The following is a 17819-nucleotide window of genomic DNA, read 5'->3' as shown; positions in this document are numbered from 1 at the left end:
CTTTTCAAGAAAGTTAGGCAAAGTTAGGGCAGCCTTATCTTTCTTTTTTTTTTTAAAAAAACCTTGCTTATAAATACACTTGAAAATCAAGTTATAATCATTTAAATGAATTATTTTTTAAAAAAACACCTATGTCCTTCACTTGTATTTCTGGGATAAGTTGACTACATTTCTTGGTAAAGGGTCACTTAGTGTTGACAGTTTTTGCTCTGTATTTTAAAACTTTCTCCAGAGTAGGAGTCCTCTTCCCATTTTTATGGCATGTGCACATTTTATGTACTTAGGTGTGCTTGATGCTGTATGGAGTTTGAAGTGTGTAACTTTCACATTTCTGAAACGTGAGATATGTAACTGGGAGATTTCTAAGCGCCTCTTCCCTTCCCTTGTTCGCCTTCCTTTGTCCCACAGTCAAGAAAATAATGCCACTGCTGATATTGGACGTCACTTTGTTTGGCTTGAGGACATCCAGGCTCTGACGGGAGAAACCTTCAGAACAGATAAGAAGCCGGATCCTGCAAACTGGGAGTATAAGTCTCTTTACCGAGGAGATGTAGCAAGGTATCCATCGTGATAGCGCTCCCTGGTTTTCCCTGGTGGGAGGGAACTTCCTTCTCCTCTGTGCTCTCTCAGCACTGTCTGTGTCTCTTTGCCTCCCCCCATCCCCCATCGACTCTGTTGACTTATCCACTGTTAAGTTGTGTAAGCATATACAATAGAAGGTGAGTAATCTCACATTCTAAAATAAAATTTTAAACCTTGAGATCAGGACCCAGGTCAGATTAATCTTATTTAGCCATGGTGCTTGGCATAGTGTGTTGGCATAGTAGGTATTCAGTGAATATTTGTAGAATGAATGAACCGAAAAATACCTTGAAATAATTGTGACTATCCGTGAACCATTTGGGCTAATCTATAATATGCCATTCTTAAAAGTTACAAAAGCCTTTTATTTGTCCACTCCTTGCAGCGCACACGTGCCATTTTAAAAAATGACATTAACTGGTAATGACCTTTTCAAACTGCTTCCAGCATGCAGATGTCACCAGATAATCGTAAAAACAGGTGATGGTATTTGCTTCAGTAATGACTTTAAACTTTTCTCCTCTAATCTGTCAATCAGAAATATTGGAATCCTCAGTAAACTCTTTAGACACTTAGTACTTTGTAAGAACAATAATACACAGTCTGTATTCCCAAACAGCTTATAGGTAATGAAAACTGAAGGTAGAGATCATGGAATATACGGCCAAGAGGAGGCCTTGAAGATCATTATCATTCTTCATGGGCTAATTACTTTTTAAAGTAAATTTTAGTTCCCATTACTTTGCTGCACCTCCACATTTTAGTCACGCTGTCACTCATTGTTGACACTGTAACTTGCCACATAAGCAACTCCAACTAAAATTTCCTCTATGATGAGTTTATATCAGTTATTTTTTGGTGCATATTTGTATCTCCATACTGTCTACTAAAACCTCATGGCAGGGAGTAAATGACTTTAATATATAAAGTGTATTTGTGTATTTTTAGAATGATTTTAATGCTTCCTAAAGTCCTGTGCGGTTTTTCATGCCGCAGATGTGGGGATACACAGCAAATGCTGGCCTGGCATGAAGTATGTAGCATGATCCTGTGCGTGTTCTCTCACTGATGCTAGCCTGTCTGACCCTCACAGCTGCTCCATGAGGAGGGGGCACTCTGATTTTACCAACAAGGAAAGGAATCTCAGAGATGAAGTACCTTCTCAAGGTCATACAACCAGGAAGCAGCAGAGTTGGGGTTTAAACCTGTATTTCTCTGACTTCAGATGTTCTTCCACTGTCCACAAAAAGAGGAGACAGGTTGGGTGGTAGGGCATTTTCTAGGCTGGGAAACGGAAGACTCTGGTTCTCATTCTGACTTTGCTGTTGACTAGTAATGTAATCCCAGGCAAGTCTCTTAACCTTTCTGAGCCTCCATTTCTTCAGTTGTAAATTGGGAATTGTAACGCCTGCTGTGCCTTACACTCAAATATCAAAAATATTTGCTATGAAATTAGAAATTGGTGTGCAAATAGAAAGAATTATTATTTAGTAATAGATTGAAAAAAGGAAAAAATATGAACAGAGAGTGGCTCTTGAGCCTCTGCTAATGAATGGCCCAGAGCTCAGGAAGAGTAATTAAAGACAACTTTGTTAATCTAAACTGCAAAGAGACTACTACAAAGGGCTTAGGGCATTGGTGTGATTTCCTAGTAAATTACTAAAACTTAAGTGAGGCAAGTCTTGCCCAGATTAATAGCTGTACAACTGTTAGTGTCCAGGTCTGAGGAGGTGTTGGTCCCATGGCACTCTGAGCTGCTCAGGGGATGTTGGGAATACTGTGTCAGGTACTGAATTTTCACACTTTTTAAGAGGGATACTGACAAACCAAGAGCATTGAGAGGAAGGTGAGCAGACACTTGGCTGAAGGCCATCGTGTGAGGAGGAGGTGAGGGCTTGTGGGTATTTGGCCCCTGTCAGGGATATGGTCGTCGTTTTGTAGGCTTTGTTGGACTGTCTTTTGGAAGGTGGGTTGGCAATGTCCTGTGTAACTTGGGAAGCAGAACCAGGACCAGTGAGGGGAAGTTTGGCTCAGCATGAAAGCGATCTAAGAGTGCGAGCATCCCAGCAATGATGTGGTGTGTTTTGGAGCATTGTGGTAAGCAAGGGTCAGCTTCTAAAGTGAGTGTATAACAAGTCAGAATTACCTTTGGAAAATTCCATAGGACTAGTATACTATCTGTCAGTGAAGTTCAGCTAGTTTTTTCTCCACTTTTGGAAGAGATGATTGTTTCTTTGGCTATATACCAGATGAAATAATTGGCTTAAGTTTAGGAGCCAAGTTGTATGAAATAATAATAATAATTTAAACTTATCTAGTCCTTACTGTATGGCTAAGGACTTTACATATATAATTTAATTTTTTTTCTATTTATTTATTTAGTTATTTTTGGTTGCGTTAAGTCTTTGTTACTGCATGTGGGCTTTCTCTAGTGGCGAGCGGGGGCTGCTCTTTGTTGCGGTGCACAGGCTTCTCATTGCGGTGGCTTCTCTTGTTGCAGAGCAAGGGCTGTAGGCGTGCGGGCTTCAGCAGTTGTGGTGCGTGGGCTCAGTAGTTGTGGCTCGCAGGCTCTAGAGCACAGGCTCAGTATTTGTGGCACACAGGCTTAGTTGCTCCGCAGCATGTGGGATCTAATTCCCTGACCAGGGATTGAACCCATGTCCCCTGCATTGGCAGGCAGATTCTTAACGACTGCACCACCAGGGAAGTCCCAGGACTTTACATATATAAACTTTTTTGATCATCCTAGCAATTCTCTGACATAAGGTACTGTTATTATCCCTGTTTTACAGACAAGGAAACTGAGGCACAGTTTGTTTGTTTTTTAAAACTTGATCATGGTCACCCAGCTAGTAAATGGTGGAGTTGGAATTTGGACCTAGGCAGTCAGAAACTCAGAAGGCATGTGTGAATTGAATTCGCCAAAGGAAAGACAAATTCATATTGTTCAGTCCAGCTTACTCTGGGGCTCAGACCCACTGAGTGGATTCAGGACAGAACTGCGTGTTTGATTTAAACATATTCTCTTCCCAAACCCTTTCCCTCTTTCTTTTCTTTTCATTTCTTTCACTCTTTCTTTCTTTCTCTCTCTCTCTTTTTTTTTGGGAGGTGACTAAGTACCTATATCTGAATTTATTTAAATTAGATACATGTGATATCATTCACTGAACCTCCAAACAAAGTGAGGGTCCCTACCTCTGGAATTATTCAAGTGAAGACTAGCTGATTATTTGGTAAGGATTTTATAGGAAAAGTGCCTTTATTTGGGGAACTATTGCATTAATCCTAGGTCCTGTCCAATTATTAAGGTTCTGTGATAAGTGATAAATTGTATAGAACCTAATATCCAACAGTAGGGAAATGGTTAAATAAATTATGACACACTCTTCCAATGAACCAGTTTGAAGCCAATAAGAATTGTATTTTCTAAAACTAATGGTATGGGGAAATGCTTAAAAGTAGGGAGGAAAGCCTGAAGCTATATATCAGCTATTTTAAAAAAGGATGTGTGTATGTATATATATGAATATATGCATATGCACATTATCTGAAAGTTGATACTTAATAATGTAGGCCAGTAGCATTCTTTTTTCTCCTTTATCATTTTCATCAAATTTGTTATAAAAGGAAGCTATTAAAATCAGTTTTACAAAGTGCAGTTTTAAAGTCAGAAAACATGTTTTAAGAGATTGAATATGTAAACTATTGTTCATTTTTAGTGAAAATAAAAGAAAATAGTAATTAAGGAAAACAAAACTAGTTTTTAACTTAAAATTTGTTTCTTAGGGGATGAAAGGCTTATATAGAGCTATTTTAGCCTATTTTATCTCATCACCCCTTTGCTAAAGTTGTTTGACTCATAAATGGAAAGGAGAGAGATTATCCAGAGGTAATCCAGGAGGAACTGGGAGAGAGGATAAAGAGAAAGGGTTTGAGAGAAAACGTGTGTGTGCGAGAGAAACTATTCCCCTAAAGTGGAATCCACCACAGTGGAGCAGTGAGGGAGGCACAGGCAAGCAGAGAGCTTCTCAGGTCTCTGCTGACAGTAAGGAAGGAAAGGAGGTGATGGAGCTGGACCAGGAGGAGGTGGAAGAGAAGCTCTCTGGGAGTTGTCAGAAGATGGCAGCACCTCTCTCTTGTTTTTTTCTCTCCACAGCATTTTATTGTGAAAAAATTAAAAAATACAGCCAAAGTCGAAAGAATTTTACAGTGAGCACTCATATAACCATGCCCTATGTTCTACCATTAATGTTTCTGTGCTTGCCTTGTCACGTACGTGTCCATTTGGCTGTCTACCCACCCATCTTAATTTTTGGATGCGTTTCAAAGTAAATTGCAGAAATCAGTACACTGCCCCCTGAATACTTCAGTGTGTATATCATTGGCTAGAGTTCAAGATTTGCTTATTTTTTTCTTTTGATTTAAAATTTACTTACAGTGTAATAATCCACATCTTTATTTGCTGAGTTTTGACAAATGCATATACCTGTGTAACCCAGACACCTATGAAAATAGAGGACATTACTATGACCCCAAGAAGTTTCCCCAGGCTCCTTTCCACTCAGTCCACACCCCACCTCCCTAGAGAAGATTACCATTCTAATTTTTTTCCACCATCAATTAGTATGGTCTATTCTAGAATTTCATATAAATGGAATCATATAGTATGTGCTCCATCGTGTCTGGCTCCTTTCACTCGGAATAATGTTTTTGAGTTTCATCCATGCTGTGGCATTTATCGGTAGTTTGTTCCTCTTTCCTGGTGGGAATACCATACCACCATTTGTTTATCCATTCTTCTACTGATGGACACCTGGACTTTTTCCAGTATTTGGCTGTTACGAATAACGCTGCTGAGAACATTTGTGCACAGCTCTTTGTGTAGACCTGTGGTTTCCTTTTTCTTGGGTAAATACCTAGCAATAGAATTGCTAGGTCATAGGGTAAGGTCTGCGTTTAGTTTTTTTAAGAAACTGCCAGACCTTTTCCCAAAGTGATTGTACCAGTTTACATTCCCACCAACAGCATGTGAGAGTCCCGGTTACTCCACAGATCATTTGCCAACATTTGGTATTGTCAGTCCTTTTAATTTTAGCTGTCTGGTGGGCCTGTGCTGTATCTCACTGTTTTAATTGCTTTTCCTTGATGACTAATGATGTTGACCACTTTATGTGCTTATTGGTCATTCATATCTTTTGTGACATTTCTGTTCAGATCTTTTGCCCATTTTTTAATTGGGTTGTTTGTATAACATACATACAGAAAAGTGTGCACAGTTTTCCTTAGCTTTTGTGCACATATTCAGTAGTCTTGTGTTTAACTCTGGGGACGCCTACATGATCCATAAAAGCATTTCAGAACCCAGCCTCTTTTCCTGTAGAGTAGAAAATAGCCAAATGTAATTTTATTTGACATACTTTGTTTCAGGATTAAAAAAAGAATCTCAGACCTCTCTGTTATCTTAAGTAGGGACACAGGGCAGTACTGAGCAAAAGGGACTGGTCTAGGAGACAGATGACATAGTGTCACCTGAGGTCTCAGCGTCCTCATCTAGGAATGGTGTAAAAGAGGAGATGATTTCCGCCTTGCCTGTCACACATGATTGTGATGTTCAAATGACACAACGTATGGGACAGTGCTGTACAAAGCTGCAGGGGAATATAAGTTACTAAGATCTGGAAGACAGGCATGATCTTAAATTCATGAGACGTAAACAAAGAGTCGTGTTAGAGGAATAAGTCAAACAGGCAGAAAAAGTTAGCAGCTAATCCTCGTACTTCTCTAAACAGAAGCAATTTGAAGGGAAGGTGAATTTGAATATATGCAGTTAACTTGCAGAACAAGAGTGTGTCTGCTGGGCCTTCAGTCATTAGGATCCAGGGCACATGTTCTCTCAGTAACTTGTTTTCTTTTTCAAATATAAGATACAAGAGGAAAGGAGACTCCTGCCTTGGCATTAACCCTAGGAAGCAGTGTATATCTTGGGAGGGGACTTCCACAGAAAAGAAGCGGTCACACAAGCATGTCGAGCGCTACTTTACAAAGAAGAGTGTGGGATTAATGAACATTGACGGAGTTGCCATTAGCAGTAAAACTGAACCTCCCTCATCAGAGTCGATCTCATTTATCCCAGTGAAGGGTGCAGAGGATGTGGTTTCCCCTGTTACAACCTGGTTGAACCCTCTGGGGATTTATGATGAAGCCACCACGCAGTGGTTACAAGGCCGGGGTCCTTCAGAACAAGAACCCAAGCAGCCAGATTCACAGCCCAACAAAGAGAATGTGCTTCTCAAGGCCAAGGTGGAGGAGTTTAACAGGAGGGTTTGGGAGAATCCTCGGGATATTCAGCTGTGGATGGCATTTGTTGCTTTTCAGGTAAGTATCACTGTCCCAGTTCTCTTACCTTAGAATGACGGTCATAATTTGGGGCACTGATATACTCTGCAGTGATTTTTGAGCTCCTAGGAGGAACCCTGGTGCCGGGCCTCTAAAGATAACTAGAATTCAGCCCTTGCCTTGAGTTTACTCAAAGCCCAGTGAGGGAGGGTAAATGCAATCTGGGGTAATAAATGCTATAACATCTAATTTGGGGATGGAATGAGAGGGTGACTTGCCACTAGGGAGTAAGAAATGGCTTCCAAGGGATGGTGAAACTTGAACAGAATCGTGAAAGAACAGTAGATGCTAACCAGGCAGGGGGAGGTGTTCCTGAAATACAAACAGCACATGCGAAGTGCACAGAACTGCAAAGAGGGGCTGCCTGTGGAATGACGTAGTTAGAGCTGTGTGCTCCCCTTCTGGAACACATGGATTTGTCTTCGTCCCACTTATCTTTTTGAACCACTTATATAATTATCATATTTGTCCTACATTTGGCTGTGTTATTGGTAAAACTGGCTCTTCAGAAAAGGTTTTCAAGACATTGCATGCTTTTATTTATTGATACATAAATCTAAGTTTAAAATGACAGAGAGTGGATAGGTAAATTAGGTGAACTAAACACAAGATCAAACATGTCTGAATAACAGTTCATTTTGAGAGCTGAGAAACCGTTTGGGGCTTATAAGTCACTCTACAAGCAGCCTTGAAATCCTGAGGGTCCCCCACTTCCATTTGCATTTGTAAATCGGTGTTTTTGTTGTTGAGGACGAGGTCATGAGAAGTCCGGGCCTGTACGCCATCGAGGAAGGACAGCAGGAAAAGCAGAAGCGGTCCCTGAGGCTGGTTCTGGAGAAGAAGCTGGCCATTCTGGAACGGGCCGTGGAAAGCAACCCGAGCAGCGTGGATCTGAAACTTGCCAAGCTGCAGCTCTGCACTGAGTTCTGGGAGCCCGCCACTCTGGTCAAAGAGTGGCAGAAACTGATATTTTTACATCCCAACAATACAGCCCTTTGGCAGAAATACCTTTTATTTTGCCAGAGCCAGTTTAGCACCTTTTCCATATCAAAAATTCAGAGTCTTTATGGAAAATGCTTGAGTACTTTGTCTGCTGTTAAGGACGGCAGCATCTTGTCTCACCCCGAGCTGCCTGGCACTGAGGAGGCCATGTTTGGTAAGGAGATGATGACCAGATCCTCTTACGCGGGAGGAGCTGTACTTTCTTCTGGCTAACTTGAAAATGAAGATTTATTTTTGGTTTATTTTAGGAATGTCTAAATCGATAAAACTGATTTTTAAAAAAGGTATTATGACTCCTTTTGATAACAGGTTCTCCCCCTCCAACTTCTTGGTGGTGGGGCATTAGAGCCAGTAGGGTTCAGAAAATATCACCAGACTAGAAGTTCCAACTTTTCTACTTATTAATCAGGTAAATGTAGTCAAGTCTCTTAACTGCTTTGGCTGTTGGTGGCCTTATCTGTTGAGATGCCTGCACTGCTCATCTGACCCATTATAGCATAGGGTCTGAGGCACTACTGTGTGTGCGGGTTGCCCTGACTGGCTGGACATCACTGATAGGTATAGGTTTTTGGTATTATTATACTGTTACCATTTTTGGCAGGTCCTGAAGGAGACTAGAATATAAATTTTGTCCAGTAATGAGGCACGGGAGACTGCATGTTACGCAGGAGCTGGAGAGTGTCACTCTTGACTTGAATCCTGAGTTTGCCCTTCATGGGCTCTGGTGTGACCTTGGATAGGTTCCTTAACCTGTTTGAGCTCTAGTTTCTCCCTCAGCAGCAATAGTACAATACCTGCTTTACCTGATTGTTGCGCATGTCAGCTGAGATAATATATGGTGAGTCTAGCTCAGGGTCCGGCATGTAGCAGGCGTTTATTTGATCAAATCCCTGCTATCGAATAGTGCTACTAATTTCTAAAGATAGAAATATATTGCTCTAGAAATAATAAGCATTTACTCCACTGACTTAGAAGAGTCTCATGTTTGATATCCTTTGTGATGAGCTCAAATAGCTTAATGGTATTTAGTAGATGGAATTGTACCACAGTTTAAATGAACTGAAATTTTCAAACATGGAACCCTGATTTGTTTACAGCGGACTGAGTACACAATGAAAATTGCTGGTGAATAATGCCATCTAGTGATCAGTTGAGTACAGATCTTTGCTTTCTGATAAAAAATCTATGACGCCATCCTTTTCCTAGAATTTTTCTCGTATTAATGAGCTTTGAGTATCTGATAACCAATATTCAGACCATCCTCTTGCCTTATTTTATTGTTACTATTCGTACTCTGTGATAGTTTCACATAAAAATGAGAATCTACTTTCATTGCGGTACTATTTGAGTCCTTTAAAATCAGGACGTGTATGTCTCACAGCTTTGAAAATATTAAGTCACTAATTTCAGGGAAAAGATGTTCTGGGTGTTGAACTGCATGTCTGTAGGAGTTATGTTCTCTCCCTTTTTGGGTGTTAACCAGGGTTCTCCCCCTTTGCTCTCCCTGCCTGCAGCCCTCTTTCTTCAGCAGTGCCACTTTCTGCGGCAGGCTGGTCACTCCGAGAAGGCCGTCTCTCTGTTCCAGGCCATGGTTGACTTCACCTTCTTCAAACCCGACAGTGTGAAAGACCTGCCTACCAAAGGACAGGTGCGAGTCCTGCTTGAGTCCCCCCACCCCGTCTCCATCTCTCTCCCTCCCCCTCTCCCTCTTTCGTGGGGGTGTGTGGATAATGGGAGGTGGTGGTCGTATTTTTAAAATATTTATATCCTTGTTTACATCAGTCCTGTTGAGGATTGTTCCTCAGAAATATTCTGGCAATGCAAGGAAAATTCCATAATGAAATTAGTGAAACATGGAGAGAGGAAAGACGATCCCTCCACCTCCCCAAATATAAAGATTCACTTATGTTCCTTTTTTTCCCCTTACTTAACTGCCCGTGTTTAAATGCTAGTTGCCCCCGCCCTCCAGGCAGGCAGTTGTCATGCCCTTTAAACTGTGGTCCTCTCTCTCCTGCCTCTGTGCACGCTAATCTGGGTCTCGTGTCTCTCCCTGGTTAACCTTTCCACCACCTAAAATCTTTGCTGGAGTTGCAAGTGGAGTTGCAAGCACATGTTGGTGCTTTGTCAACACCGATCCTAACTGGGGGTGGGTAGGGCGGGTGGGGGTGAGTCATTTAGAAGATGAGTGAACATTGCCAATATTTGTGATGTGAAGCAATAAAAAAAACTTACCGTAGAACTATCCAAATAAGAAAACCTTCTTTTCCCTTCTTCCACTCAAGAAAACTCAGTTTTCTACTCAGCAAAGAGGGTCTGATGAGAGATGGATTGGACATCTGAATTTATGGTGAACTTTCAAAGGTCTTTGGTGACAGGCTACGGCCTCCATCTTGTGGAGCTTTCATGAACTGCCTGTAAAGACTTTTTATCATCCTTATTTTTAACCTTTTTTTCCTAGACAAAATTGGGTTAAAGAATATTGGTTAGTATTGGCATAACTGATAATTAGTATAATAAGCCAGATAACACAGTTACTTTAAGACACGTTTTGCTGTTTGAAGAACCTGCTGTGCCACAGAAGTGGTTCTTAACCTCTCTGTGGAGCCTGGGGTGTGTGCTGGGGGTCAGGATCAGAACTTCCCTCACCCCCACCCCTCTGCTGACACCCTCTGGGGTGGGAGCAGTTGCTGATGGGCTTGGGGGGCGCTGCCCAGGACAGAAGCATCACCCAGGACTGGCCCACACACTTGAGGCTTTAAATACTCTTGAGGGCATGACCACACCTCAGCTTAATACGTGTTCCCAGCACACGGTAGGGACCAGTGCTTGTTGGCACAGAGCTGACGGTGGTGGGCACCCAGTGAATAAGAGGTCTGTAATTTCAAAGCATGTGTATGACAACTTTGAAGCTTTTGTTTAATGACATTCCATACCTTTGTAACTGAGAGACATTGTTACCATAAACAGAGTAGCACAACAGAAAACAGGCAGAGTCTGGGATTACTGGTCTGTCTTTCTGTGGAATAAATGAATTGGTTATAACCATTCATCACACTTAAAAAAAAAAACAAACCTTCTTTTTCTTGCCTGCGCTTCTGCCATCCCTTTTATAAGAGCAAATCCTGTAAAGAGGGAGTGTAGTCTTCGCGGTTCCCCTTGCCGAGGTGGCTGCCTGCACTCGGAGCGCAAGGGCCTGGCCCTCCTGTGGCTTTCCTGGATGCAGACTGGGGCTCGGGCTGCGTCATCCTGCCGCTCCTGCCCTTTGAAGCCTGCTTGTTCTTCTTCAAGAGGTTTCTTGCAAAAGCTTTCATTGAACAGGTTACTGGCTCACTTTTTTTTTTTTTTAGTATTTATTTATTTATTTGGTTGCACCGGGTCTCCTTAGTTGCGGCTTGCCAGCTCCTTTAGCTGCAGCTCACGGACTCCTTAGTTGTGGCATGCCATCTCTTAGTTGCAGCATGTGGAATCTAGTTCCCTGACCGGGAATCGAACCCAGGCCCCTGCATTGGGAGCGCGGAGTCTTAACCACTGCACCACCAGGGAAGTCCCTACTGGCCAACTTTCAAAGTCCCGATTGTCAGGTGGATGACATATTCAGTTTCCTGTTCATGGAAGTGTTCACGTTTGTTCCATAGGGAATTGCTGCTGCCAAACTGCCCCCACACGCTGCAGGCCTGGTGGCCAGATGACTGAGGGGGGGACCAGGCTTTACCCTGCAGGCCTGTTTGTTCGCTGGGTGCCAGCCATGTTCAGCTGTCTCCCAGCAAACATTTATTGAGTCCCTCCTGTGTGTTGGGCACAGTGCCAGGTGCTGGGAATTTACTGTAATTGAGATGTGGTCCTGACCTCAAGAGCTCACAGTCTGTCCTGTTAAAACTTTGGTAATATAATATTGTAAATCAACTGTAATTCTATTTAAAAAAAAGACTTTGAATCTCCTTCCCCTCCAAAGGTCTTGAAAGCAGCATGACTTCAGGTATCAGTTAGGGGGCCCAGTGGCATTCAGGGGACTGGCAGTGCCACTGTCCCTGGTCAGACTGGCCTACCAGGGTCAGAACCGGCAAATCGTCCCTCTCCCACCCAGCTGCACGTCCCTCTTGGTGGGCTTGGCCGGTCTTTCTGTAACTAACCTCAGAGGTGTCTTCCCATCACCTTGTGCCATATTCTGTTTGTTAGAAGCCGCTGGGCCCACCCCACACTCAAGGGTGTGAATACTTCAAGGCAGCGGAGGGCCACGGGGGCCTCTCTTGGTGGCTGCCTGTCACACTAATTGTTTTTTCTGTTTTGTGTATCATATATCTACTCCCAAGACTGATGACAGGCAAGATTTCGAGAATCATAAGCCCCTCTTATGCCAGTGAGCACTGATTTTGCCCGGTGACTTAGCAGTTCTGTGCAAGGTAGGCTAACCTCTGTATCTTAAACCTGAACAGGTAGAATTCTTTGAGCCCTTTTGGGACAGTGGAGAGCCCAGGGCCGGGGAGAAGGGCGCCCGAGGCTGGAGAGCGTGGATGCAGCAGCAGGAGCGGGGCGGCTGGGTGGTCGTCAGCCCAGGTAAGGCGCCTCTCAGTTGAGATGCTCTGCCTTTTCCTTCCAGAATTTGTTTTCACGTCTTCACGGGTTATTTGTTTGTAGGTGTGAGCTATTTATCAGTAGCTTAAGAACACTGTGCAAACATCAAAGTGTCAAAAACTCATGAAGCAACTGACCTGGGAGAAAGACTGTTTCTTCCCCTTAGAGATTTTAAAGCAGTTGACTGCCATCCCCGCCTTTAGTCCATGCGCTCTTGAGGGGTGAACTTCTTTCCAGAGGAAGTAGTTTTCACTTTGTAGGTTGCTTCTGATTAGTAATTTTGTTACTAACCCCCTGCTCTCCCTCCTCCCATTTTTGTGTGTGTTTAAGACTGTCTTTTCGTTTTCTTGGCAATGTATAGACCAACAGATTATTGGAAAAATACTTGCCTTTTTAGGAATACTATAATTATTAACTAGCATTTATACAGTAGTCATCCTAAGTGACTCCAAAGTATTTTCCAGATTTGTATTCTTCAAGACAGCATTGACCGACAGAAATATAATTCAAGTCACATATGTAACTTCACATTTTCTGGTAGTCACGTTAAAAAAGTGAAAAGAAAGAGGTGAAATTAATTTTGATAATGTATTTTGTTTAACCTAGTATATCAGAACATGAACACTTCAACATGTAATCAATTTAAACAAATTAATGAGATATTTTGCCTTCTTTTTTTTCCATACAAAGACTTTGCCATCTCATGTATATTTTATACTTATAGCACATCTCAATTCAGACCAGCCACTTTCAGGTGCTTGACAGCCTCATACTGTGGCTACTGAATTGGACAGTGCAGCTCTCAGCTATTCAGGAATTGCTTCACTTTCTGGTTTTGTTGAAAGTGTGAGGGGGAGAGAGCCCAGACTCAGCCAGCCTCTTCTCACAGGTGTGACCTTTCTGGGCCTTGGTTTCTTCATCCGCGCATGGAAGCTTTGGATTAGCTAAGGTCTGCGTGGCAGCGCAGAGCTCCAGGCCAGGTGGCATCCCCGCCTCCACTAAGGCAGGTTGGGTGGGGGGACCGTCAGGTATTTGGGGTGACTCTGCTCTGGGCAGCGCTGTCTGGTGATGGTCATGCCTCACCTGTGCTGTCAAAGGCTCAGCTGTTTTGACTTCTCTTGAGTGTCCTTTCCTAAAAGAACTGGAACTGTTCTTCAGGCTGACCTCAGTGGTTTCATATATGAAAACAGTAACCTGCAGGGAAAAATGGAAGTAGGTGTTGCACTTTTAGCCACTGAATCTGCGAGACCACATGAAGAATTACGAACATAGGTCTTTGGGTAATAAATCTTCTTTCTCTGAGTGACCGACTCAGCATGGTTCTGTGTTTTCAGCTTGTTTTTGTTTGTTTCTGTGTTTTGTGAATGAGCAAGACTCTTAGACTGCATGGAATCTACGTTCTAAAGTTTACCGTATTCTGCAATTCTATGAGGATAGAGTTCTCATAGCAGTGTCCAGAGACCAAGTTAACATTACTTCTCTGATAAATGTCCAAATGTCTAATCGTCACTCATAATCAGATGTAAAGTTAATTTTCTCAGAAAGGTAACCCCAGTGTTGAAACCTTGATTTTTAGTATCAAGTTAGGGACATATGTTGGTGCTAATATTCCTGCAAAGTTTCCATTATAGAGAATCTTCTACTGAATTCAATGAATTTCTTTCTAATGAATATAATGGGAGTACGCAAAACCCCAGCAGCATCAGGAGAAAGGTTGAAAGATTCTTGTTTTCAGAAAACTAGTGGATAATTATTTTTGGTTTTGTTTTATTTTTAAGTTTTTGGTTCATCATGACAGGGCTGGCATTTAGAGAGTGGCTGGTGTTTCTCATTGATTCTGAAGTACTTCTTCATACGGTACAACTTATTTCTCCTTGCTTACCCTCGCTTCCTGTTAGGCTGTGATTGTTACGTATGTACATCTGTCCACAACCATGTAACCTTTTGAATTACTGATGTAATAAATTCTGGTATCTAAGTCTGATATGTAACTCACAGGGGTAATTTCTCTTATAGTAAGTTTCTCAGCGTGATTAAAGGATTACTTCAAATGTAGACCTTTAGAAGAAGGTGATAAATAGTTAAATTTGTTCTCTTCTTTGAGGAATTCAGAAGAGCATTGGGTAGAATATTGGGTTTAAAATGCTGGTGCACGTATCACGCATTTCGATTTTTTGAGATTTTTGCTTGTTTGTTATTTATTTTGAAATACTTATAGACTCACAAGAAGTTGGGAAAAAAAATACACAGGGAGGTTTTGTGCACCCTTCACCCAGCTCCCCCCAGTGGTAGTGCTGCAGACAGTAGCACAGCCAGGAAATCGATGCTGGTACAATCCACAGAGTTTATTCAGATTTCACTGGTTTGACAGGCACTCGTCTTTGCCTGTGTTTGTTTCGTACTTTACGGTTTTACCACATGTGCTGCTTCACGTAACCACAATCAAGATACAGAACCACTGCATCGCCACAGAGCCCCCTATGCTGTACCTTTCTTGCCACACCTCCTCCCCGCTCCCCCCCACTCCTACCACTGATCTGTTCTCCATGTCTATTATTATATTACTGTGTTATTTCACCTCTGTTTATATAAATGGGATCACAGGGCATGTAACTCTTTTCAACATTTTTTATTGTAAAACACACACAAAATTTACCATCTTAACTATTTTTAAGTGTACAGTTCAGTGACATTAATTACATTCAGACACTTGTGCGACCATCATCACCTCTATCCATCTCCTCAACTTTTTCATCTTCTCCAGCTGCAACTCTATACCCATTAAGTATTAACTCTCCATTCCTCTCCTCTCTCCCTAGCCCCTGACAGCCACCACTCTACTTTCTGTCTCTATGAATCTGACTATTTTAAGAACGTCATATAAGTGGAATCATTCAATATTTGTTGTTTTGTGATTGCTTATTTCACTTAGTGTAATGTCTTCAGGGTTCATACAGTATGAAGCATGTGTCAATATTTCTTTCCTTTTTAAGGCTGAATAATTTTCCATTGTATGTATACACCACATTTTATTTCTCTCTCCATCTATGGATGGACACTTGGATTGCTTCACCTTTTGGCAGTTGTGAATAATACTGCTATGAACGTGGATACACAAATACCTGTTTGAGTCCCTGCTTTCAGTTCTTTGGGGTATATACCCAGAAGTGGAATTGCCAGATCGTATGGTAGTGCTGTGTTTAATTTTTGAGGCTCCCTCATACTGTTTTCCACAGCAGCTGCACCATTTTACATCCCCAGCACCAGTGCACGAGGGTTCCAGTTTCTTCACATCCTCACTAACAGTTGTTTTCTGTGTAACTTTTTAAGATTGGCTTTTACTCACTTAGCAGAATTCCCCTGAGATCCGTCCATACTGTTGCATGTGTCAGCAGTTTCTTCATATTTATTGCTTAGCAGTGCCCATGGCATAGATGTACCACAGTTTGTTTCTCTGTTCACCCTCTGTAGGACAGTTGGATTGCTGCCAGTTTTTGGCTATTATGAATAAAACTGCTGTGGGCATTAATGTATAGGTTTTTGTGTGAACATAGGTTTTCATTTTTCTGGGATCAGCACGAGGAATACAGTTTCTGGGTCTTATGTTAAGTGCAGTTTAGTTTTATAAGAAACCGCCCAACTGTTTTCTGGGTGGCTGCACCATTTTACATACTCTGTTTGTTTATTTTTAAATATTGAACTTTACAGAAGACTCAGACTTTTTTCCTTTCCTATTCTGCATGTTCAGAGTTAGGAAACAAAGTGAAATAAAGTATAGGATATCTTGGCTTGCTTCTTTTTTTAAAAAAAAAAAAAAGTGAACATGTGTCATAACCATAGGGCCACTGGCTAAAAATTCTGATGGCTTAAGAAAACCTAAAGCAATGCTCTCATTAAATGTCATTTAGCATTCTAGAAGTGTGTTGTACGGTACAGTAGCCACTAGTGACATGTGGTTATTTTAATTAAAACCAGTTAAAATGAAATAAAATTTAAAATTCAGTTATCCTACCAGCTACATTTCAAGTGCCCAGTAAGTCACTTGTAGCTGGTAGCTATCAGATTACGCCGTGCAGAACTGGAACACCTTCGGCATCACGGAAAGTTCCGCTGGGCAGTGCGGTCCTAAATATGTGTCATTCCCATTTTAATCGCTGTGATAGCGTTAACAGTCATCTGATTTCACCGGCTGACCTGCCGCTTTTTTCTGGGAACCTGAGTGATTATGGGAGAGTCTGTAAATGCCACTGAGTGTCGCAGAAGGCTGGGCCTGGGTCTTACCTTGGCCTTCCAGGTGCCCACCTCTGTAGCTGGAACCAGCAGGTAGATTTAAGTGTTGATGGTGGCTTTGTTTGCTGGTTAGGTGTCTAGAAGTTTGATTCTTGCCTAGATGATGACGATGATGAACCAGAAGACGACGACCAGGAAATTAAAGATAAGACTCTGCCCAGGTGGCAGATCTGGCTTGCTGCTGAGCGGTCCCGAGACCACAGACACTGGCGGCCGTGGCGCCCTGAGAAGACCAAGAAGCAGGCGGAGGAAGACTGTGAGGACCCGGAGAGGCAGGTGAGCGCTGTCCCCCGCGGGGTCTTTGCTCTGCCCCCGTTCCCCTTGGGGTTTGGCTCCCCGGAAGGAGTCTGCTGGGCTCTCTGGGCACCTGCCTGGCTTGGGAGGTTCTAGCCTGCTCCTGCCTACGGAAACTCCCCTCTTTCCCGGAAACCTGGGAGACTTTCACTGGCTGCTAGTGATGGGGGAGCATCGAGGCACTCGACCTGATAGTTCTTGTCCCCGAGGAGGAGGGTCGGCTCTGGTGGTCCCCCTTCTGGAGATTGTCTTCCAGGTTATTCAGTTAATTTTTCACACGGAAGCCTGGGGGCTCAGGGTTTAAAAGCGTGGAGTCACTGTCCTAGATTCTTCAACTGTGTCCACTTTCCCCACCCTACTCTTGGATCCTTAAACATGGGTGGGTGGGTGGGTGTGACTCCGGAAGACAAGAGGGACAGGAATGTAGAGGCCGTGTTGGGACGGTGGGTGTCCACCTCATCTTGCTGGGGAGGAAGTAGCATCTATTGCGCACCTGTGCTCGCCAGGCACTCAGGTTACGTCCCTCACGGCTGTTGCGTGGCTTGGCGCCTGCTACTCTGTGCCCAGTGGCCAGCAGCTTTGGAAGTTTTACATTAAACGAAAGGAAGAGATTCTATTTTGATACCTGGAATTGAGCCACTTTGACAAGATACCTACTACAGTCGACCCTTAAACAACGAGGG

The 17819-nt window shown here is 42.7% G+C and overlaps 1 protein-coding gene across 4 annotated transcripts in view; it reads left to right on the top strand.

Annotated features, from left to right (window-relative positions):
* NRDE2 (NRDE-2, necessary for RNA interference, domain containing) overlaps positions 1-17819 on the top strand; it is a 46262-nt gene that overhangs the window by 18904 nt on the left and 9539 nt on the right. For 3 of the 4 annotated variants that reach the window (XR_003795912.1, XM_029237942.1, XM_029237943.1), the window contains exons 4-9: positions 409-558; positions 6507-6957; positions 7729-8134; positions 9495-9628; positions 12414-12534; positions 16943-17118. Coding sequence is in view for 3 of the 4 variants with exons in the window: in XM_029237942.1 (XP_029093775.1) it covers positions 409-558; positions 6507-6957; positions 7729-8134; positions 9495-9628; positions 12414-12534; positions 16943-17118 (1438 nt within the window). In the remaining variant the exon portion in view is untranslated. Of the gene's footprint in view, positions 1-408; positions 559-3727; positions 3816-6506; positions 6958-7728; positions 8135-9494; positions 9629-12413; positions 12535-16942; positions 17119-17819 lie in introns of those variants that run through there. The other variant, XM_029237944.1, reaches the window with a different exon arrangement.

This window comes from Monodon monoceros, unplaced genomic scaffold (assembly GCF_005190385.1).
Source record: "Monodon monoceros isolate NGI ecotype Baffin Bay Population unplaced genomic scaffold, NGI_Narwhal_1 Super_Scaffold_21, whole genome shotgun sequence".
Taxonomy (NCBI): Eukaryota; Metazoa; Chordata; class Mammalia; order Artiodactyla; family Monodontidae; genus Monodon; species Monodon monoceros.
This window is presented reverse-complemented; position numbering and strand designations above follow the sequence as displayed.